This window comes from Equus quagga, chromosome 18 (assembly GCF_021613505.1).
Source record: "Equus quagga isolate Etosha38 chromosome 18, UCLA_HA_Equagga_1.0, whole genome shotgun sequence".
In the NCBI taxonomy this organism is placed as follows: domain Eukaryota; kingdom Metazoa; phylum Chordata; class Mammalia; order Perissodactyla; family Equidae; genus Equus; species Equus quagga.
In genome coordinates, this window is record NC_060284.1 from 31,534,335 (window position 1) to 31,560,169 (window position 25,835).

At 33.8% G+C, this 25,835-nt stretch overlaps 1 protein-coding gene across 1 annotated transcript in view; it reads right to left on the reverse strand.

The window, feature by feature from the left end:
* Positions 1–25,835, reverse strand: part of DPYD (dihydropyrimidine dehydrogenase) — a 764,091-nt gene that overhangs the window by 549,790 nt on the left and 188,466 nt on the right. Inside the window, exon 5 of the mRNA XM_046645669.1 lies at positions 16,079–16,240. Within this exon, the coding sequence (XP_046501625.1) occupies positions 16,079–16,240 (162 nt within the window). The remainder of the gene's footprint in view (positions 1–16,078; positions 16,241–25,835) is intronic.

Genomic DNA, 25,835 nt, shown 5'->3' on the forward strand with positions numbered 1-25,835 from the left:
TGTTTTAAATAGAAATAAACAATACATTTTCAGTAGTAATATGACACACTGAGAAGTTAATAGGGCCTAGTCGATGACAATCGGTGCTTGACTCGCAGTCTTTGAAAAAGTCCTATCTAGACTCACACCTCCTCTAGGAAGCATTCCTGACTCACTTCCCCTACTCCTACCTCTAGTCCAAGTTCAGTGCTCTTCTTCTAAGCTCCTGTAACATACTTTGTACGCCTCTAACATAACCATTTACCACTGTACCTGTTTATGTGTCATGTTTCCACGTTAGTAGGACGTCAGCACCTTGAGTCAGAGAATATGTCTTATATAAAAACACACATACATATAACTTATTAACTACATGTTTTGGAAATTTTTAAAAACACACTACCATTATACTACAGCAGTTAGCACTAATCTGGCACACAATAGACATTCAGGAAATAATTTGTTGACATCTGCTTCTGGTTGTGATAGATAAGCTTTTAAAGGATAATATTTCAAAAATCTGTTAGAAGCACTGGAGAGCTACTGAAGACAGACTGGGGGGCCAAGATCTCAGAGAAAAGGGAACTTCAGAGAAATCAAATGATAGCTTAGAGTTACTTTTACCCTGAGGGAACTGGCCACTTCTTAGCAGAGGGAGGAAGGCTAAGAATCTGGTAGAGTATCACAGCTCAGAGGAGACGGCAAGAGACTTTTGGCAATCTTTTAGGACTAGAGACACACTGGGTTTGGGGAATGTAACAGGTCAGAAACTGGAAGCAGAAGAAAGTGCAGGAAAGCGAGCTTAATTCTTAAGCTGCATAGCAGAAGAGGCTAAGAATCTAAACAAAAAATCTCTGTAAATCGGAGGAGAGTTTTCTGCACTCTGACTGCCCAGAGGAAACAAAAGTTGAAGCGCAGGAGTAACTAAAGAAGGAAGAGCCCTAGTAAACACCCCGGCATATGGCTGGAACTTCTGAAGGGCTACGCTCTACAAGTGGGGCAGACAAGAGGTGGACAAAAAACCAGCCTAGGTCAACTCTGCCCCTGATTTGAATGAAGGTGATTAGTTCTCATTCTACCTAGCTACCAAATGAGAGAGTGGACCTTCTGTGGAAGATAATAAGTCAACAGCAGCATCTACAAATTTTCATATACAGTGTCTGGCTTTTGATAAAAAAGCCCAGGCCTGCCAATAACTAAGAAAACAGAATGAGATGCATACATAACCCAGTAAGTGTAGTTATCAAACATAGACTTTAGAATAACTATGATGAATATGTTCAAAAAATAAATAAGAACGTGAACTTCACCAGGAAACTGGAACTTGTGAAAAAACAAAAGAAATTTTGGAAGAGAAAAAAGTACAAAATTGAAATTAAAAACTATATAAATGTATTTAATAACAGATTGGACAGGTGATCAAAAAAGGACTAGCAAACTGAAGATGCATCCATAAAAACCACCTAGACCAAAGCATGCAAGCAAATAGGAAGAAAAATACAGAAAAGAACATGAGACAACAAGACAATATAAACAGATGTAATATATGAGCAATTGGAATCCTAAAAGGAAAGAAGAGATAATAAGCCAAAAGCAACACTTGGAAAAAAAAAAAAAGGAAATAGACTAAGAATTTCTCCAAATTAATGAAAGACATCAAGACACAGATTCAAGAAGTTCTAAAATCTTAAACAAGGCAAATATAAAGAAACCCACACTCATGTACATCACAATAAAATTGCTGAAAACCAAAATAAGAAAAATAAAGCATTGAAAATAACCAAAGAATAAAGACATAGTACTGTCAACCAGCAATAAAATGGCTGACAGCTTTTTCCTTAAAAGGAATGATAGAAGTCAGAATACAATTAAATATTTCTTAAGCAAATGAAAGAAAATACCTTCTACCTAGAATTCTACTCAGAAGGAAATATCCTTCAAATGTGAAGGCGAAATAAAGACATTTGCAGAGAGAACATGCCAGCAAGAGTAAAAGAAATACTAAAGAACATTAAAGAAAGTTCTTTAGGAAAAAGGAATTATCCCAAATGGAAACACAGAAATGAAGGAAAAAATAAAGAGCACTGGAAATTATAAAAAATCAGGAAAATGTAAATGAATATTGACTGTAGAAAGTAATAATGTCACATGGGGTTTAAGGTAAATGAAAACTGAAACACATGATAAAAGGCATGAGAGGTTAATAGAGTTAATATGTATTAGATCGCAGCATTGTCCAGGAAATGGCAAAAGAACTAATATATATTAGACTATAATCAGTTAAGGATGTATGTTGCATATCTGCAATAACTACCAAAAGAATAGTAAAAGAATATTTAACTAGCTAAGTTGTTGGTGGGGGAAGTGGAAATTTTTAAAACACTTTATCAGTACAAAAGAAATAAATGAGAGAAAATTAAGGTAAATCATTGGGCAGGGAAGGGGGTAATAGAAAAACAAATAAGCAGATAGTAATTATAAACACACATAAATGAGTAATTACATTAAATATAAGTGGATTAAGATTCCAATTAAAAGATCAAAATTATAAAAGATATATATATCTTAAACATACAGAAAGGTACAAAGTTAAAGGATGGAAAAAGTTATGCTATGCAAACACTAACCAGAAGAAAGCTAGTAAAGGTATACCAGTATCAGACACATTAATTAGATTTTAAGGCAAGATGCATTACTAAAGTTAATGAATAATAAAATGGCCTATCCATAAGCAAGATTTTACAATTCTAAATCTATAGGTACCTAATTACAATTTCAAAATCTATAAAAGGAAATTAACAGAACTGAAGGTATAGAAAAATAAATCGATATGTTCTCACTATTCTCCACTCATCCAAAACTTGACTATCGACAGAAGTGGCCTATGAATAAATTCATATTAAGGATAAATTATTTATAATATTTAATGGATTACCTCACAGGGTTATTTGCATTTAATAGAACAAAGCAGTATGTTTCTCTCCTGTGGAAGACTAGGCAAAGATCAAAAGACAGATGGGAGTTTTCTTGGGAGTGAGGAAAAGGGGAGGTCTATCTGGCATTGATGTTTTCTTGACATCCTTCCATATACACCACCAATGACTCTCAAAGTCTGCCATTCAAAGTTTAAGGATTTAAGGAACATCCAAATGATCCCATCTAAAAATTAAAGAGGGTCTTATCAAGCAATATTACAAGGCCTAATTCCTCAGTCTGAGCTAAATGGCCCCACAAATATTCCCACAGCATTTTGTCATTTTTATCCTAATACTTTATCACATTTTACTGGTTTACTTATCTGTTTCTTCCCTTAGACCATAAGATCTTTAAGGGCAGACACCATCTTTGAATTCATCTTTTAATTTCTAGTGTTTTTTATAGAAGAGGGTATATACGTTAATTAATGAAGAGTTTCAGTTAAAACAGACATATAACCATTTCTTATTTCCAGTACAATCTAGGGTTTTACAAATTAAGCTGGTTGTTCTATTTAATAAATTAAATTTACAAACCAAGAATTGTTAATGAAGTGTTTGAAAAACACAGCACTACACCATCTGGCTTCCTACCATGCTATTCTGCCACCTGAGAACCTAAGGTAGTTAGCTGCACTAAGAGGAGCGCGAACTTGTGATCAATCAAAATATTTTATATTTATATCCTTTGAAAGGCATTCTCTTCCATACCAATGCTGTAGCACTTGGACTATTTTAAGATTATGTTACTTTCCATCAATAGCATATAACAAACTTTTACAGAGCCTTATGACATAACAAGCACTGTCTTATAGGAAATGATGAAAAAGGCCTTGAACTAGCTCTGAAGGACCTAGTTCGGCTTATTTTACATTTGCTGCTATTGAAATTATGTTTAGCTACCTATAACTGAGCACATACTATCTTCTAGGCACTTAGCTAGAGGTTTTACATAATCTTTTTTCAGAACATTATAGCTTACAATCTGACTTTCCCTATAGGTTATAATGTAATCAGAGGATGTTCCCTCCCATATGTAATCCCAGGATATAATAGAATTCTACCACACAGTAGGCATACAACAAGATTTGGATGAATTTCAAAATCCCTGAACTCCAGTTACAGTCTTCAACAAATGAGTAATAGTCACCAAGGAAACACAGTTCTTCCTCAGTGATTCAGAAGGACAGTTATTTATAAGTGAATATTCTTCTTGAGGAGCATTTTAAAATAGATTTCCTGCATAATCACCCTGTGATTTCTGATCTCTTACTCATCTAGAAAGCGTATTTCTTTCATCACTCCAAATTGACTTTACTAGCATTTTCTTTATAATTTTCACATTATTTTGAGGCAAGGGAGAGATTATCCTGATTTTAAAAATGGAAAGCTCAGACACAGAGAGCGACCGTGGGATCTTCCCTCAAGCCTCTTCACCTTCTGGAGACAGAAAAAATGATTTTGTAATCATTATATAGTGCGCTCTAAATGAAAAAGAACACAGCATGGCAAATGCAAGGATATTTACCAATTCTAATTTCAGGGTAACTCTTTCTCATTTTAATCTTTCTTACTTTCTAAAATGGTACACAATGAAAATAAACATGAATGTTTGGTAGCTATAATTCTTCCTCAATTACTCTATTTGTTCTTGTTAATCAAGTAATAGCAAAAACAAACTATGGGGAAATCATGACAAATAAAATTTTCTTGGAAATTTTAGAATATCTCCACTAGGTGAAGGACGAATTGTACAACGATAGCTGTATTCTGCATACCTCTTAAGAGGTTCATATTTTTGCAAGTATTGAAATTGACTTTATTTAAAAATAAAACATCATTTCTGGTAATTTCTAGAGATATTATTTCATCAGTGTAGATCTAAAAGAAATCTTAATAAAAATAATGCTACATTGATTTTCATTTTGCTGGTTTGGGTTTCTTTGCATTATTTAATTAGCTGTATGACAGTCTGGTTACCTTTTGAATGCTTGAATGGAGAAAGATCACTATTTGTGCATCCAAAAGTAAGTTACCTCAAATTGCATGCCCTCTAGGAGACACTTCTATGTAATTTTCTTTGTAACTTGCTTCCTTTTGTAAAATAAGTCAAAAGAAATATGAGTGCATGCTATGCACTGCCCTCAGCCTTTGAGAGGAAACATTCTAGGGCAATCTGACAGCTTTCTTCACAACAATTAAACAAGGGACACCAAAAGTAGGAACTATGTTTCAAATACATCTGAAATAAGGAAAACTTCATGCCACGGCAAACTTTCAGTTATCAAAATTATTAAAGTGTTGGTAATTCTTAAAGATTTTATTTCATTATTTTTCTCATTATTATAATAGACACTATTGTGAGACATCTCTGGCATGATAAAAATACTGCGTAATTTGAGATCAGAATATTCTGTTCCTTTCAATTTCCACTTTAATTCAGTTAACATCTTTATGTGCCCTCTATGCACTAGACACCAGATTGAGTAAGACAAACACAGACTCTCCAGTAAGTAGCTCCCTGGATAACAGAGTACTCATATGTCTTAAATAAAGAAAAATTATTACAAACAATCTGTTAGGGGTAGTGCTCATTTTTACATATGGTGCTCTCTTGGAGCCCATGAGAAAGAAAAGTTACCCAGAAAGGAGAAAAGACAACACCTGAGCCTAATCTTTAAAAATTGATATGTGCTATCTCAAAGAAGACTTTACCTCTCTAAATGTCAGCTCCAAAACTAGGAGAGTAATAATCACTTCAGCAATTTATTGTGGAGACTGACAATGTGAACAATCTTCAAAGTTAGGGATGACTGCTCATTTTATAGACAAAGGAACAGATTCCTAAGTTATTATACTTACGTTATAGTTTATGTTTTTATAGTGACTATACTATGTGTTATATTTGAGATTTGAGGCTGCAAATGAATTAAATGGTTGAAGTTGACCAAATATAATTTGAAAACATGGATGTGTATAGCTTGGTTACGAGCAACTTTACTGATCCAAAATCATATGCAGGTTCAAAGGGGCCCATTTGCCTTCAGGATTTGCTCATGCTGTTCCCTGTGCCTTGAAGACTCACTCACTGCCGACTTCATGGAGCTTGATGAACACCTTTTAGGACTCAATTTAAATTTCACTTTCTCAACTCAACTTCCCCTCCCTGCTAGGCTATCTATTAGGTTTCCTAACTACCGATTCCCATTGTACTGTCTCCTGCCCCTGCTCAGCACTTTATGGTAATGTGCATGCTTAATTGTCTTTCTTTCTCGGTAGGCAATAAGCTCCCTGAGGGCTAGTATCACTCCTGTCTTGTTCATCACTGTATCCTTCACACCCAGACACTGCCTAGTACCTAACTAGTCACTCAGTTGTGTATTCAATGGTGGAGTTGGAAACTAAAGCTGCCAGGGGCCAGGCAATCTATGTTACAGCTTGCTGAGGATGGGAGGATAGCAGGGAGGCAACAGAGGGTAGACGGAGCCATGGTGGCCTAGAGAGAGATCCTCCCCCTTCCCATCAGATTAATAAAATAATAAAAGGACGGTAATTAGAAGGCGGTCACAATTGAAGTGTACTGGTTACTATGTGATATTCCAGACAATCATTTACCAAACTAATTTCAAAGAACCAGACTTTTGTTTTGTAGATCATTGTTATTTTTGCTTGTATGCTTATTACTTTTCATCTTATTTGCACTTCCTTTCTTCTACTTTTTTAGAATTTACCACTAGCATCACCACACCACTCCTACCTGTTTGCTCTCTTTCTAACTCCTTGAGACGAACACTACTAATTTATACACATTCTTTATCTTTTCTGCTACACACACTTAACACCATAAATTTTCATGTAAAAATGACTTTGGCTGCATTTCACAGCTTGTCAATGGAAGGTGTCATACAGGTCTAAATATTTTGTAATTTCTATTGTGATGAACTCTTTCCCCCATAAGTTATTTACAAGTGTGTTTTTTAAATTTCCAAACAGAAATCGGTTGTTCCTGTCTACATTTTTGTAACTTTATTTCTAATTTAGTTATGTCATAGTTTAAAAACATACAGTCTGTATGTACTTCTTTAGAAATACATGCAACTGTCGCTGACCTAGTACGCAGTCACTTTGGTAAATGTTACCCAAGTGCATGAAAGGTTGTGTTCACCCTAGATTAGTTGGGGACAGGACTCTCTATAGATTTGTTAAATCAATCTAATAAGCTTTATTTAAACAACCTAATTTTGAGTAAGGCCATGCTGTAATGTATACACAAGTTTATGAATGTTACATCTGTTAAGACATTTATACTCTTTTCATTACTTTTCTCTTTATTTTTATTAATATTTTCCCTAAAATTCTACTTTTGCTACATATTAATATCACTACGTTAATTTTCTTACAGTTAATGTTTGCGTAGCATATCTTTTTTCAACCACCTTATTTTTAAGTTTCCTGATAAGGTCTTTCTCTTCTAGATGTCACAAAGTAGTTTAGAGTATTTATTTTTAATACATTCTAGACTCACTTATGTTTTAACAGGCAAATTTAGTAAACATAAATTATTCTGATTAACTATATATGTGGATTTATTTTACTATTCATTTTGTGTTTCCTGTTTACCAGGCTTTTTCTTTGCTTCTCTCTCTTTTGTGTTTTATTTTTCCTTTCCTGTCTCTCATTGGATTACATTTTCTCCTCGCCCACGCCTCTTTGTTTCTATGATTGCTTGGAAGTTACAGATTGTATTCCCATAATTTTTGTGATTATCTTTTAATTTTTAACACAGGTAAATCAATGTTTATAAAAACGTATTCTTAAGTTATTCAGTGTCTCTTCTCCTCCCAACATGAAAGGCCATTAGCATACTTAACGACCGAATGCACTCCCCATACCCCCACCTCAAAAACTTTTCTTATCAACATTATATAAAATTTTATTTCTATTTTTACATTTGATGTCCCAAAATGAGTTGTTATTATTACTTCATAGTTGATATTCAATTATATCTACCACCATATTTTGCTTACTTCTTTGCTCATCACTGTTTCTTGCATCTCTTTCTCTTTCACTCCAGATTCATTTCATTCATACTGAAGAATAACTAACTTTTAACAGTTCTCCTAACAAGGTGAGTGATAAGCCACCTTAGATTTAAAATGCCTGAAAAATATCTGTATTAATGTCCTTATTGTTAAAGGAGAAATAAAATTCTTTACCTTAGTCCTTTAAAAATACTGTTCTCTTGGCTTCTGACATCTATTGATGTCGATGAGAAGTCTGGGCTCAGTCTAATTGTCATTTGGTTTTAAAGGAATCTCTTTTATCTTTTTCTAGAAGCACTGATTCTTTTGTCATCCCCCGTATTTTACAATATTATAACTGTTGGAGACAAAAAAACTTCCTCTCCCCTTCAAAGTTTCTTTCTGCTGGTCTAATAATCAAATGGACATGAGACATTAACAGAAGAAAATCAAGTTTATACATATGGGAACCCCACATACATGAGCGGGTCAGACAGAAAGGTAAAGTGAGGTATTTACGCCATCTTGAGCAAAGGAATGGGATAGGTGCCTGGGGCTTCAGAAGGGAGGAGCATAATTCACAGGACAATAGGAAAAGCAGATGTCCAGTAATTAGAGGTTTGCCCTGCCATACAGATAGGGCATAAAAACTTATTTCTGGTAATAACTATTATTACGGGCAAGGCCCTCAATTTAAATTTAATGAGAGGAAAAGTTTCTCTTGAGTCTGCAGGGTCTCAACTGCCTTTATTTCAAAATATTTCACATGCCCAAGCAGCACATCTTGGGGACACCTGTTCTGAACCCTTTGACAACCATGGGTCCAGGTGACGAAATTACATCTTTCCTTTCTTTTGGAAAATTGTCTACCATAACTGAATTAAGGGTGCTCTTTGCCAGTTTTCTCCTTCTCTCCCTCAGGTACTCCTTTAATACGAACATTGGCGTCTTCTAAGCTTCTTCTCTATTATACTTTCCATTTGTTTATATCTCTTTTGTATACTCTGGTTGAATTTCTCAGATCTATTTTTTCTAGTTCACCAATTATATCTGTGTCTATAGCCAGTTCAAAATTTAACGGTTTTTTTTTTGGTGTTTTTATTTCAGTGACTATGTTCAATCAACCATTTTTCACATTAAACTTGTTTTTCATAATTTTATCTGATTCTTATGGCTATTATTTTACGCCTATTTATTTTAAAGGCCCGATTATGCTATTATTTGTGTTTCATTAGGATAAAGTCATTTCTGGGTTGAGTCTTTTGATCACCACTGGTAGCATTAGTTTTTCTAATGAAGTTTTGAACTTTTTGTCACAGAGTTATCTTGAGTGAAAGTTCTCTGCATTGCACGTACCCTCTTGCTTCCTATATCAAGTCTGTGGTGGCCTCCTCCTGCCCTCATTCCTCTCCCTCTCCCACTGCAGAACCAGGTCTCTTAGTGAAAAGCCAGGGCTCCGGCGCCCAGGTAATAGTCAGAGACATCACAGAAGCAAGTTACTGTGCCCCTAGGCACATGCCCAAAACACTGCGGCACAGCTCTCTCTGCAGCCTCATATAACCCCAGCCCTGTACAGTAGTTGCATCTATTTTTTTAACTTCCTACCAGGAGTGGGTGAGTCCAGTCTTCTACCATGCATAATGTGTTGGGTACTTATTATCCCACACAAGTCACACACTCTAGCAGCTCCTCATTGCTTACGCAGAGTCTAGCAAACAGCAGCCCAAGTCTTCTGTTTACTGTCGAACATTTCTATACCATCTCTGGTCCCCAACGGTTTCACTTCAACTATTAATTTTTTTGCGTGCTTATTATATTTCATTTATTTTATTATACGCGGAGCAAAACGGGTGGCTTAAATTTTAACTCACAGCATCATGCCTCTTATAAGTGATTCATGCTGATATAGTATTATTGTTTTATACTACTTTATACTACTACTCATCAAATATATTTATGAAAATATGCCTATGTTTAAGTTGTTAAGATTTAAAGCAAGGAAAATCCATCATTCTAAACTGTAAGGTGCCTGTAAGAGTACGTATATTTGGACTCACAAAAAACAAATTCACAAGAAAAAAAAAACTATTAGCAAATAATCTTAACAACCATGCAATCTGGTAAATCTCAAAGTTAGTGTCCCAAGGAAAAAAAAAACTATTAGCAAATAATCTTAACAACCATGCAATTTGGTAAATCTCAAAGTTAGTGTCCCAAATCTCTGAAACTTATTTTTATGTTTTGAAGCTCTAGATACTAATACATAGTTTTAAAACAAACTAAAATATTGTGCTGAAAATCATATAGCAATTCATCCAGTCATACAGTTTCATTATCAATCATTGTGTCAGCCCTGAGTATTTTTAATAGATTCCTAAAAGTTTTTGGAGAATAATGTCAAATATTTAGAGAAATTTATCAGGACATTATTCCTTTCTATTAATCGTTGCATTAAGAGCAAAAGGAGAGACACAAATGAAGCCTTAAGAGAGATTACTTGCATTTGCATCCTGAGAGCAATATTTCACCAGGGTGCAAACTATTGATTTTATTACCGTTTAATGTATATTTTTCATGTACATCTTATTTCTTCCAGAAATAATTATCTTTTTTGTATGAACAGTATTCACAAACTATTGTTAATATTGCTTTAAAAAGCAATAGCATAGAAAAATTTTATTCGAAGATGATATGAGTGTGGGACAATAAGGCCAGTGTGAGATATAATCTAAAAACTATTCTCTAATCCATATTCTATTTATAAATGACCTATAAAAGGTACTAGCCATAAATATTGGTTACTATTCATTATCATGGTAATTTGTCTTAGTTTTAGATTAGCTACATGAAATGAAAGAACTTATTCACCAGTTCGCCAAACTGTACCATAAATGTGCCACCCTCACTCCTAAATTTACTTCTAGATTAGGTATCACAAAATCAGGTATAGGCTTTCCAAATTAAAATAAAACATTAAATATAAACTTAAGCTTCAGGGTCCCTCATTGCATGGGCCCCGTCTAAGGCTCTGTATTTAAATTCTGTGGTAGTGCTTTTGTGTAATTTTTCATAGAAGGAACCCAACGTTTACCAGCTCAGGCTCCAGAAAACCTGGATCCTGGCCCTACAATAATCCTTCAATGGCCAGAACAACAAAAGAAAAAGTAAAAGCTTTTTGGGAACACGCATAAATAAAACGACTAAGAAATCTGTATTCATCTTACAAAACCTATCTTAATATAGTTACTTCATATTTCACAGCAAATGACGTATAGTGACTTCATTTTGTGAGTTGTGAGGTATAGTGACTGAGGTTTATGTGGCCAAGCCAACAAAGTACAATATTGTGAAGTTGCAGCCAGAAAACCTGGGTTTACATTGAGTTTGTATCTATGATGTTACATTATCCAGCGCAATTGATAGTTTGTGAAATAATGGAAATTAGAACAATAGGTTTGTGTTCTAGATCTGCCTCTTATTAGAGGTGAGCTTGTGGAAGTTAATTAACTTCACGGAGCCTCTTGTTACTCAAACATAAAATGGAGATAACATTTACCTAAAGGGTTGGCTTGAGGATTAGTCAAGTTCTGAGTAAAGTACCCAACACTGTCCAGGGCACGAGGAGTTTGTTTAATGTTTACTATGATTTTTAATCACTTTGATCCTTAGTTTTCTCATGTCTAAATCAGAAAAACATCACCTAGCTTACATGTCTCAAGGGCGTTTCTCAACATCTTAAAGTGAGATATTACAAAAATGCATGGAAGTGCTTGACAAGTATGGTGTATTATAACTCTACATTTTCTTCCTGCCTGATCCTTCCCTTTGTACTAAGGTCTAGTCACCTCCAAAACCAAGTGACAAAAATTAATGAAGACTGGATTATCAGTCCAAGGATGCTAATGTAAATGCACATGTCTTACTAAGTTTGCTACAAAATTTCAGTTGTTGGCTTTATTATTTCCTAAGAAACTACAATGTTTCTCAGGACCTGTAGTTTAGAAGCAGCCTATAACAACACTTACCTCTAATCGATGCTTAATCAATGTTTGTTTGATTAATTGAATCCTTACCTAGTAGGAGCTTATTATACTGGGTGTTCATACAAGCCAGTTTGCCTGGGATAGTTTTGCTTTGGCCTGCTGCACTGAATTAATTCTTTTTTTGTTTTTAAAGATTGGCACCTGAGCTAACAACTGTTGCAAATCTTTTTTTTCTTCTTCTTCTCCCCAAAGACCCCCAGTACACAGTTGTAGATTCCAGTTATAAGTGCCTCTGGTTGTGCTATGTGGGACGCCGCCTCAGCGTGGCCTGGTGAGCGGTGCCCTGTCCTCGCCTGGGATCTGAACTGGCGAAACCCTGGGCCGCCGAAGCAGTGTGTGTGAACTTAACCACTCGGCCACGGCGCCGGCCCCTGGATTAATTCTTAATAACATCCTCATTCACTCTCCAAAGTATCTCTGTCATTTGATGATCTTACTTATAAAGTAATCAATGTAACACACAGAATATACTCAATCTCACATTTCAGTTTATGTAGGTATTTTTTTGGTAATTGGTTCTAATTTGAGGACTGCACTTCATTTTTTCCTTCGTCTCCACTTTTCTACTTGATAGATGGGATGTATCACATAAAGACATTATTTGAGAGAAGAAATTGAATACTCTTATTTGTTAGTATACATATTTTTATATACTCCTCAAATATGCTTAGAAGGCCAAACTGAAGTCTTTTAGTGACTTTCATGTTCAACATGAAGATATGGTAGACATATTTGTCCTATTAAAATAATCACAACTAACTCAAGTAAGTATGTTCCTTCTTCATTCACAAGTCTTCAAACTACTTATTTTAGAGTTGAAGCAAAATACAAATGTTGACGTAACTTGAGTAACTGTAAAATGTTCCTCAATGTAGTCTCATAACACTTGGTTGTTTGAATTGTATTTGTGCATAGTTTATTGTATTTTAAGTATGGATCAATTTGATTTGAACTGTGTCTACTCAATAAAATATAGAAATAAATAGAGACAGTATATGATATATAAACAGTATATGATGGAGGGACAAGAACTGGGCAATGCCAAGTGAGAAGTGATATAAAAAATCTGCTGAGAGATACAATTAAAGAAAAACCTCAAGAGTGATTCTGCTCTCAGTGAGTTACCTGATTTAGGCTGGAATTCCACTCATCAGTTCCACTCTTAACTAAAAGTATAAAAACTAAACTAAAAGTACAGTATCGAGAAGTATATGTCACACGAAACAGTATATTTGTCTATTAAAATAAATAATCCCATAGAATATTTACTGTGAAAAACAAACACTGTTTTTAGACACCAATTTCATAATCTAACATATTCTTAAAAACTCATAATTGAGGCAGAAACTTTAAGTTCTAATCCTCTGGCCTTCATTGATTTTAGCGTTTAAAGTCAAACTTTAGAGCCCTAGAATTAATTTTAATTTTCCTAAATTTCCCCAATAACTCTTTGAAATCAATAGAAGGAAACTGATTTGACATGCAGCTAATTATCTACTAAGTTATTTTTCAAACTTTAGGAAATGAGTAGAAAGATGCACTCTCATTTCATTCTCCTTTTGCAACAATTCATTAGTTAAATTCGAGAGACAATGAGAGTTTAGTTGGTCTATTAAATGTGATAAACAAATGATTTCTTAAAAATTCAATTAAATACTAAAACATATTTCAAAATAAAATTTTCAGGGGTTGCATTTGTGTAGAGAAATTTTAAAATACTCCTGAAATTGATAAGAAAATCCACATCACACTATGATCTCCAAGTTATTTTGTTTCAGCAATATTGTTAGACCTCACTGATTTAGGAAAAACTGCCTCTTAGAGAGAGTTGGAATCACCTCATAGCTTGTTTGTCCCACAGGCACACACAGTGTCTGAAGCAAGGTCACTGCAGATGTGGGGACAGCAAAGGATTGAATAATAATGACAACACAGGACAGAAGAAAAAAGAAAAGCAGCTGGTCTCCTGATTCTACTGCAGGCTATCCTTTGTGTGATTTATTCCTTTTTACCACTGTCCTTCCAAATCATATGCTCATGTTCAAATGGAAAAGTATAAGGTAGGGATTTAATCAGTAATGGCAGACTACAGAGTTGATATTTGATAAATCACCTATAAGTTATAGGAAAAACAATTTTGAAAAATATCATACTATTTTAGTCTGCTTTCTTAACCTTTGCTTAATTTGGTTGAAAGATAGATTTGTATTTCTTTAAAGGTCAAAAATCAATCACTGTGTTATCAAACAACCAAAACATAAAATCGTTGCATCACGTTCTGCTTTGACTTAAGAACTCATATCAATAGTTTAGTGGTTAGAAAGAATAACAGTATTTTGCACTTTATACATTTTCTTTTCACTGGCAGTCAATTAATATGTTGTTTGTGTTTTGCTTATCTTCATAACAACTTTGACAGTTGAGTAAATTTAAGTAAACTGCCTTTTGACTTAGGGAATACAGAACGTTCTAAATTAACTTGGCCTAAGGGGCCAACTTAAAAAAATGAATGAAAGCTTTTCTACATAGTTGACTGGGAGATTTTTATTTACGATTTGATAGATATATTTGAAGCCACAGTTATACAAAGTACAACTGGAATGGAATAAGAAGATACATTCCTATTCCAAATTCCATGATTCACTTAAAATGCATTTAATGCCATCTTAATCCATGCTATGCCTTAAATAAATAAATTTTGCTTTGGGAAGGGGTGGTAGGAACCTCATTAAAACCAAGTGAGAGTTCTCAGAAGAATGATGTTTCTCTCTCTTTCTCTCGTCCGGGTCACTGACAAACTAACAATATTAGTTTAACTCATTTTGTTTTGAAATGCAGCATTAATTCATATACATATTGTGTGACCTTTCACTTACTACATCCTTGCAAGCTTGCCCTGGTTTAATGAAGAGGTGATGGGTCCCCAAAGAAAGATGTGGAAGAATTCAAGTGTATCTTCTCCATCAACTAAGGATTTTCTCAGGTTGTAAAGCTCATATCTTACACTGGTCAGGTAAGCCTAATGTAATTTTGAATTTGGTAAGAAAAGAAATTAAATCCAAGAATTTATTGCAACAACTCACAACCTCAAATTGTTTCTATTTTCTCATTCCCATGAGCCCTTCCTTAGAATTAACCTGTCAGAAAGCAGGAAGGGAATAACCCTGATTTATTACTAAAAGCGAAGTGAGACTTAAGCTTGAGCGATATTATGGGAAGGGTCCTAAAAGGAAAGAATATGTTGTGTTTAAGTTGACAAAACCAGATAGGGAAGTCATTAACTAAAAATCTAATGTCGACAGGCATTTAATTTGGCCTTCTAGCCAACTGGACCCCAAGGATTACAAAATTTTACTGTAACCTCAGTATAAGCTGATCATTTAAATGATACATGGGAATTGACGTGGTAGTTCACTCCAAACAGGAGACCCCAGAGAGCATAAGATGTCCCAGAGAATCAAAGTCATATACAAAGGATTCATAAAAGGGAAAGCCATGACCCCAACTTACAGGATAAATAGTGACAAATGCTTTCATTTTATTTCATTATAAATTTATATAGAAATTACACATCTGCTTCTAATCTATGAGTTTATAAATCTAATGTTAAAGAATATTGTTTGAGGGTTTTTGAAAATTCTCTATTACTCAAAAATATTCTAAAATAATGCTGATGTATTATTGTGAGCTGTAAAGCTTAAAGAGAGTTTCAGGGAAAAGAATCAGTTAAGCGAGATAGCCTTTTCATAATGGGGTTCCCTTGCCACACTCCAATGTAAAATTAATAAATTCTACTTCCAAATACTCTAATACATATAACTTTCAGTCAAAGTACTTTAATAACCTCTGGGCTTGCAATTAATTTGACATATGGTTTTATAAAATTTCATTTTTGTAGCCAAACTGTTGAATAAAAATACTGCTTATGGCACAAAACATTTATACTTTAGCTGTGTAACACACTAAAAATGTTGGATATCAACAAAGTACCAGGGATTAAAGTTACTCTGAGATTTTTATGTATTAGGGGGGAATAAAACAACTTGCACATCTTACATACCTCAGTAGAAAACTGCTGCAATCCACCAATATTAATTGGTCCCTCCTCAGTGGCATACAAATTGCATCCACCGACACAAAGATCAGAGGTTGGACATACCATTCCACAGGTCAAACCAAGTGGGTTGTCAGAAAAAATCGTCTTAGCAGATCCATAATAGTTCTGCAAAAATAAAATAAAGTTTTATTATGTAACAATGTATCTTAAACATTCAATTACCCAATATATTCTATTAGATTACTGGTTTGAAGATCAAGATATATATAAGATTCGGAGGTTACAACACTTTTTATCATCAGGAACCATTAAATAATAAATAGCAGAGTACCTAACATACAGGAATACTCAAAATATGATGTATTAATAAAGGAACAATTAATCAATTTTGGAAAACTGAAATTTAAAATACAAATGTTCTGTAAACAGTTTTCTTTCACAAGCCATCTAACTATATCCTGCCAAAATTCTTCTCATCGTTTTTAACAAAGGTATATTAGATAGATTGCTTGAACAAGTTTAAAACCTAAATCTTAAAACTGGAAACAAAAAAAGGTTATTTTCAGGTTATCTTCCATTTTACTAAATTTAAAAGCATCCATGGCTCTCTTTCACTTCATTTCATCTAGCTTGTCCGGGGATACTATGTATTATGACTCTCTGTGTTGATTATCATCCTTCAATAACATCCTACTAGCCAAATGTGCAAACGAAACTCATTAGACAGGCACCCCTGGATAGACCTTGATAAAATCATCTCTTATCACTCCCTTACACACATTTGACTATTACGGAGTAGCTTAGAATCCTACTCATTTTATCAAGAGTTTTTGGAATCCAACTTGTTCATAAATTTTACAACTATATTATTTACTAAATAAATAAGGAATCATAAGTTGAATATTTCAGAGGCATTTTTTCCTTTAATCAAAAGAATTAGACTTGATCAGTATTCCTCAAAACTGTCAAGTACATCAACAATAAGAATAATTTTGAGAAACTGTAACAGTCAACAAGAGAACACAGAGACGTGACAACTAAATGTAATATGTTATCCTGGACAGGATGTTGGATCAGAAAAAGGACATTAGGTAAAAACTAAGGAAATCTGAAGAAACAACAGACTTTAGCTAGCAATAATATGTAAGTAATGTTTCATTAATTGTAATGAACATGCTATACTAATGTCAGATGTCAATAATAGGGGAAACTTCGTGCAGATATATATGGGAATTCACTATACTATCTTCACAATTTTTCTGTAAATATAAAACTGCTCTAAAAATACATTTTAAAAAAGAGATAGTAGAATGCACTTAACAATATGAAACTAATGCATTTAGTTTTCCTTTGGCTTTTGTTTAATATACTTTGAAAGGTCTTTGAAAACATATGTAGATGACAGAATACTGGAGATAATAAACAATAGCAATAATCTTTACTATTTATTGACTCTTGAGTCCATTCCTGGCAATCTGCCAGGCCTCTATTAGACCTTTATCACCACTCATCTAACATAAGATGTCCAGCACTCAATCAAAAATTTGTAGGGATAAGAAGAGACAGAATTTAATGCCTTAAAATCATACAAAACATAATTAAATGAAGAAAATCCACAGGTGATCCAGAAATGAGAGCTAGCAGAAAAAGACTAAAATAATCTTGATGGAAATTCAGGTAAAGAAAACACAAACAAAATAGATGAAACAATTAAAAATATAACCAGAATACTGTAATCTAGTTTAAAAAAATCAAACTGATATTCCATAACTAAATAAAACATTTAAAAATTAATCTTAATGAATGGTTTTGAGAGCATTCATGATGGTTTAACAGTATTTGTTTTATTCAATGTGTCTCCTTAGCAACCAACAGTCATGTCTGATACATAAGAATGTACTTCAATACGTATTTTCTGAATACATAGTAGGAATGTGCTATGAAATTCAATTTATAAATAAGGAAACTGAGGTAGGACAGCATAAATAATTTGCATATAAATGGCAGAGCCAGCATTCAAAGTCATATGTCTAACCATATACTCTTAAGGACCAAGATATATTCTGTCTAATACTAAAGCATACTGTTCACCTCTCAATAGATTAGAAAATCTGGTTACAGAATTGTTACTCAGCTATAGTACACATCTCAACGTAAAACATACACACACAGCTCTTTTCAATATAACCATGAAGGCATGTAGCTAGCCCATTAGATTAGTTATGCTTTATGCTTCATTAGATGATTTTTGATCTTTAGTTTTGATCTTTCTGTCAGACCAATGAAAAGTTATTATAAGGTAAAAGTCTTTTACTCTTAATTCAAGAGAATAAGATCTGTTTCTTCCTCCAAATTTGGTCATATTTACCACTGTTTTTGTGACAGTCTTTGTTAGTGTCACTAATAGGAGCCAAGAATAAAGCACTAAATTGTCAAAGTAAATTTTTCAAAAATTAACATAGGACTCCCTTACACATACAGAAAGAGTGAAATGTGTCAAAAATTTTATTTGAATCATTAATAAATAAGGAATCATTAAGACAGTAAAGCTGATTCAAAGAGCATTTGAGTCTGACATGGCTTAAATGGTGAATTCAAGGGGCCAGCCCAGTGACACAGCAGTTAAGTACACATGTTCTGCTTCGGCTGCCTGGGGTTCACCAGTTCAGATCCCAGGTGCAGACCTACACACTGCTTGTCAAGTCATGCTATGGCAGACATCCCACATATAAAGTAAAGGAAGATGGGCACAGATGTTAGCTCAGGGCCAGTCTTCCTCAGCAAAAAGAGGAAGATTGGTGGCAGATGTTAGCTCAAGGCTAATCTTCCTCCAAAAAAAAAAAAAAAAAAGGTGAATTCTACAAAATATTTAAATAATTTATACTAATTATTCACAAATACTTCCAAAATATACATATGGGATTTATCCCAGGAATGCAGTATTGGTTTATCATCCCAAAAATAAATAAATGTAATACACTGTATCAATAAAGAAAGGACAAAAATCACACAATCATCTCTAAAGATGCAGAAAAAGCATTTGACAAAATCCAATACCCCTCATGATTAAAACGTACAACAAAGCACAAACAGAAAGCAATTTATTCAACTTGATAAGGCACCTCTATGAAAAACTCACAGCTAACATCTTACTTCATGCTGAAAACCAAATGCCTTCTCCCCCTAACATCAGGAACAATCCAGGGATATACTTCTATTCAGCACCGTACTAGAGGTTTTAGCCAGATAATCTGGCAAGCAACAGAAATGAAAGGTATACAAATTGGAAGGGAAGAATAAAATTATTTCTACTTGTAGGTGAAATGATCTTGTATATAGAAAATCCTAAGAAATCCACTAAAAAACTATTAGCACTGTGATGTTTAATTTTATATGTCAACTTGACTATGCCATGGGGTGCCCAGATTAAACATTATTTTGGGGTGTTTATGTGAAGGTGTTTCAGATGAGATTAGCATTTGAATCAGTGACTCAGTAAAATAGATTGCCCACCCCAGTGGTTGGGCATCATCCAATCCGCAATCCACTGAGATCCTGAATAGCACAAAAAAGTGGAGGAAGGAGAAACTTGTCCCTTTCTGTTCCTGTCTGCCTGGTTGGGCTGGGACATCAGTGTATATATATCATTGTGTTTGTGTGTGTGTGTGTATACATATATGATAACAACAAGCTTGTAGGATATAAAATCAATACACAAAAATCAATTGTACAAACCAAAATGTGAAATCAAGAAAATAATTCTATTTACAAGAGCATCAGATATTGAAAGAAACTAAAGAAGACATAAATAAATGGAAAGACATCCCATGATTATGAAATGGAAGACTTATTATTAGGATGGCAATACTCCCCAAACTGATCTACAGCTTCAATGCAATCCCTATCAAAATCCTAGCTGATTTCTTTGCAAAAATTGGTATTCTGACCCTAAGATTTATACGAAAAGTTAAGGGACCCAGAATAGCCAAAACAATCTTGAAAAGTAAGAACAAAGTTGTAAGAATCACATTTCCTGATTTCAAAACTTATTATAAAGCTATGGTAATCAACACAGTATGGCACTGTCATGATGATAAACATATAGATCAATGGAATAGAATTGAGATTCTAGATGGAACCTTCATATTTATGTTCAATTGATTTTTGACAAGGGTTCCAAGTCAATTCAATTGGAAAAGAATATTCTCTTCAACAAATGATGCTGCGATAACTGACTAGCTACATGCAAAAGAATGAAGTTGGATCTCTACCTCACATTGCACATAAAAACTAACTAAAAATAGATCACAGATATAAATGGTAGAGATAAGTCTATAAAACCTTTAGAAGACAACATAGGAGTAAATCTTCAGGACCTTGGATTAGGTGATGGTTTTTAGATATGACGACAAAAGCACAAGCAACAAAAGAAAAATACATAAATTGGATTTCATCAAAATTAAAAACTTTTGTGCTACAAAGGACACCATCTAGAAAGTTAAAAGACAAAGAAAATCATATGTGATAAGAAATTTGCTATATAAAGAACACTTATAACTCACTACTAAAAATATAAATAACCAATTAAAAAAGGGGCAAAGCATTAGTATAAACGTTTCTCCAAAAATACACAAATGGCCAATAAGCACAACAAATGATGCTCAATGTCATTATCCATCAGCGAAATGCTAGTCAAAATGACAATAACATACCACTTCCCACTTACTTGGATGGCTACAGTCAAAAAGACATACAATGAGAAGTGCTGGCAAGGATGTGGAGAAACTGGAACCCTCACACACTGCTGATGGAATTGAAAAATGGTGCAGCTACTTTGAAAAACAGTTTGGCAGTTCCTCATAAGGTTAAAAATAGAGTTATCATACAATTCAGCAATTTCACTCTTTGGAGTACGCCCAAGAAAATTTACAACATATGGCCATACAGAACTTCGTAGACTAATGTTCACAGCAGTATTATTCCTAACAGCTAAAATGTAGAAACAACCCAACTGCCCATCAACTGATTAAAGGCAAAAAAAAAATTGTATATCCATATGATCAGATATTATTTCGCAATAAAAAAGGAATGAAGTAAATATACATGATACAACATAGCTGAACCTTGGAAACATCATGCTATGTGAAAGAAGCCATTCACAAAGGACCACATATTGTATGATTCCATTTATACAAAATATCCAGAATAGGCAAAACTAAAGAAACAGAAAGCAGATTGGTGGTTGCCCACAGATGGGGGTCTGAGAAAAAATGGAAAATGGCTGTTAATGGGTATGGGGTTTCATTTTGGGATGATAAAAACATCCTCAATTTCACTGCGGTGATGGTTGCAACTCTGCAAATACACTCAGCATCACTGAACTGTAGATTTATATTGGCAAATTGTAAGAGATATGAATTATGTCTCAATAAAACTTTTACATTTTTTAAAGTATACTTACGGCCCTAGAAATTATATAGCAATGTAATAAAAATTACTTGAATAAGATTGCTAGATTAGATACAAAACTGGACAATATCCTAGAGGACAATGAAACATAACTTTTGGAATTATCTTTTCTACTGAACAGAAATAATTTGCATCTCTACTGAACCCAGATCTATAATATGTAAATTTTCAGTCTGAATTTTTAATTAACATTAAATAGCAGAGTCAACCAATGGTTCTTTCTCCTAGAAAATTAAATAATACTTAGGTGTTACCTTGTATTTATTTAAAAATGATTTTAATATGATAATAGTAAACAGATACAGACTTAGCGCCTTGGCCTTATTTTTTGCTTTTGGATAATTTTACTTAATGATGGTCAATGATGAGAATTACTAACTCAAAATTAATTAGCCTATTTCTAAGCAAACATCCGCAATTCCTGCTTAAACCCATTGATCCCCTCACTTAGCACCTGCAACTAAGTAGTTAATCACTGCTGGAGAAAATCTCAAAGTCATTGTCAGTATTCTTCCCTCCTCTTACTTGACATCTCAGGAACATTTGACATGATTAATTAATAAATATTTATTGACTGACTCACTGACTAAAAATTCCTATTGCATAATTAGAAGTGTCCTTGTAATATAAAAACACTATCATGGGAAAAAATGTCAATTGCAGATCACTTTTAAGATTTGAAAAAATAAAAAAAGCACAGAAAGAATAAAATCTAATTAAACACCTAAGGATCTTTTACACAAGGATATTGATTGTTTTATGAGCCCTAAATTAAGTTTCAAGATGGCACATAAAATGATGACACAAGAAGAGAAAGAGATACATTGTTCAAAAAAATGCAACAAAGAAAACATTTAAAATTATACTTATGGTTCATGACTCACTGTGGTTGTCAAACTACTAGGGGCTGATCTATCACAGCACCTCATTGACAATGAAACCGCCTAGCAATTCTTCAACACTCTCACAACTCCAATTGTAGCCCTTACACCAAAATAAAATTGAAAGAGGCTATAAAACTTATAAAAATTAATAATAATTACTGAATGTTTCTTAAAGAGCACTATGGGAATTTTTTTAAAATGCAAATATATGCTTCCTGACATCAAGATGCTTTGGTAGCAGACTAAGAATTCATTTCAGGCTGAGGTTTAGAATCAGCTTTAAACAGGTGGCAATCAAAACAATTCTGCGGCGATAGACCTAAGAGATGAGAGGGAAGGATATACAAGTCATTCGGGATTGATATGAGTAAATATTCAAGAAAGTGCAGAATATGTCTTGGCATAATGACTTGGCAATTTGGTTAGAGGAGTTCATTCGCTCACTTAGGAAATGATAAGTAGAAGATATATTTGAAAAATGTGCTTAAACCAAATTATGGAGAATCTTGACTATCAACCTAAGGGTTTAGTGTTTAATTGAAGCTCTGTAATAGAAGGGAGCCAGTATTAAGGGACTAACTGGAAAGATAATTGTAGAGATGACATGCAAATTGTCAGAAAGGGAGTAGAAAGATAGGGAATGTGAAGGAGAAGACATGATGATATCTAAAAAAAGGAAAGCATTGGCATGAATCACAGAATACAGAAACATGGTTCTGAAAACAGGCAGAGCCAACACTGAACTATGATTCAGAAGTCATCTTTGCAGCCCACCTCTCACAAATATGAAGAAAAGGGAGATAATTCCACCATGTAGGGTCCGGGTACTCACAGTCAAAGACATTCAGAAACCTATTAGCAAGGTAACACCTCCTCCGCTCTTTCCATTGAGAACATCAAGATCAATACCAATTTTTTTCTCTCATAGTTAAGTGGGAAGATTTCGTGAGTCCTCCTTCTAAACAAGAGGTTTGACTTCTACTCTGTGAGCTCTTCAACCCTTCTAAAAGTAAAGGCTATAAAATTTAAATTTAGAAGGGTCCTTTAAAGATACCCCAGCAGTCTCCTTCTAGAAAATACACAACCCACTTCAACTGGTTTCTTCATGTTAGTCAGTCACAAGCATTTTAGTCTTCTATTGTGTGAAGAAAAATGTACAGGGCTGTGTCAGGAGGGATAAAAAATAAATACCTGATCTTTTGTGCATAGATTTATTTTATGCATAAAGCATAAGGACTTTCACCCATTCTTTGAACAAAAATCTAAAAGACAAAAATGATGTTTGATCTGTTTCTTGTTTTCATAACACAAAAGAACACGCATTGAATGTTCTCCAGCCCATTAACTTACCCAGACTTTTCAGGTATTGAATTTTCTATTACTCATTGGGGTTTTTAAGGTAGGTTCTAAGGTACAACATGTGCCACTTAAATGTGAGTTAATTTTAAGATAATTTGAACTTTTATTCTTTGCTTTTTATTTTAAAGCTATAGCTTGAAACTGCATTAGTATCATCCATCTACAATTTAATGATTTTTAAAGTCATTATCAAGAGACATGAAAAACTCACAAGCCAGCTATCCTGTCATATGGTATAACTAATTTAACAAATAGTCCTATCATATTCAGGCCTTCATATGACTACAACATTATCAATACAGCTGGTGGATTTATTTTAAAGTGTTCTTCCTTCTTCCAATGACAGTTTTCACAGATGGAAGCACCCTTCCAAGATAAACTCCAATCTGTTGCATTTAAAAAATACTTGGGCTAAACTTCAGTAAGTTCGCATGTGTGAAAAGGGTGAATTAACATTACTTTTATTTCTGGATTGAGCTATCTAATGGTGAGTGTACTGATATACACTAACTGAATAGAAAACGTCTCTAGCAGAACAAACAGAAAGTAAAGGCACAAGGAACCCTCTGTCAGGCTGTCACTATCCCTCAGCAAACAACCTGTGGGTCTTTACACATTTGGCAAAACGCGACTGGGGATATATCCTGAACAGAACAGACAAAAATTCCTGCCCTCACAGTATTCACATTCTCATGGGGACAGAACAAAAGCTTTGGCTGGTTTTATTCTGAAAATCATCCTTTCATATCTTACATAAACTAAATTCTAGAAAAGTTTTACATAATATGATTAGAGTTTTAGAACTACGAATTTACTTTAGTCTCACTTAAACTTAATGTGTGAGGAAATAAATAATCATCCTTACAGAAAATAAAATTTTTATCTGATCTTGAGATGCTAAACTAGAAAACACACATGCATGAGCGCATATGTGCAGACAGACACACACACACAAACACACACACACACACTCATTGGCTTTGAAGCCATACACTCCTGGATTTGAATCCTGCCATACCATCTGATTGGGGAAAAACGATGACTGGAGGAACAAATCTCTTACCCTTAGTTTCATCACTTGAGAACCGCACATCAAAACTTTTTTTTTAATTAGTCATAATTACATCAAGTATTTTTTTAAAAACTTGACACAGGTAAGATGCCTACTACATTACGTGGCATAGAATAGATTTAATAAATTTAACTCCCCACCCCACACCTGTAGGCTTTTTCTCCCTAAAAAGGCTTTCTTAAAATGTTAATTCTAAGAGTTTAAGATTTTAACATTTATTAAAGAAAATGCATGTTAGGAAGTAGAATAAAAAAGAAAGCAGGAAAGAAGCAAAAAGTATAGGAAGAAAAACTATCATCAGTCGACTAAGCCATAAAAAAAGAAATGGCACAGAGGCATGTAAATAGGGCCATAATTCTTCAAATACCTTACAGAAACGTAAAAACATCACTTCTACTTCTATTTTCTGCAACCTATCCACCCTTCTCTATTTAATTGACTTGAGAACTTACAATTTTCCCTATGACTTACTTAGAATAACTTAGCATATGTGTGTACATGTATTAAATTCATTAATCATCAAGTTTTTATTGAACACCTACTAGTGAGAGGCCTTTTGGTAAGCACTAGATATGCCTGAAGAATGAGTGTTGTTGCCTCTGGATTTTTCTAGTCAGATGGAAGAAAATTTTCATCTATACCAAAATGCATTCTTTTCATACCTTATATCACGGTTCAAATGATATTTGCTTTAAAAAGCTTTACCAATATTTCAGCCATTTTCCAACTAGAAGCATAATGCCATAGTGTTCTTTCTTTGTACTAGATCTTTCTGATCATTTTATTTGTTAATATACACTTACAATCGATATATATCTTTCTGATGTCTTTTGCTAATTTTTTTATTAAGGTCAGGGATCATGTCTAATCTATACTTCTTGTCTATAAACAGACAGGAGAATATAATACTAGAAATTCAGTTGATTATCATTTATCTTTTAATGTCAAAAATAAACATTTCTATAAAATTGAAAAG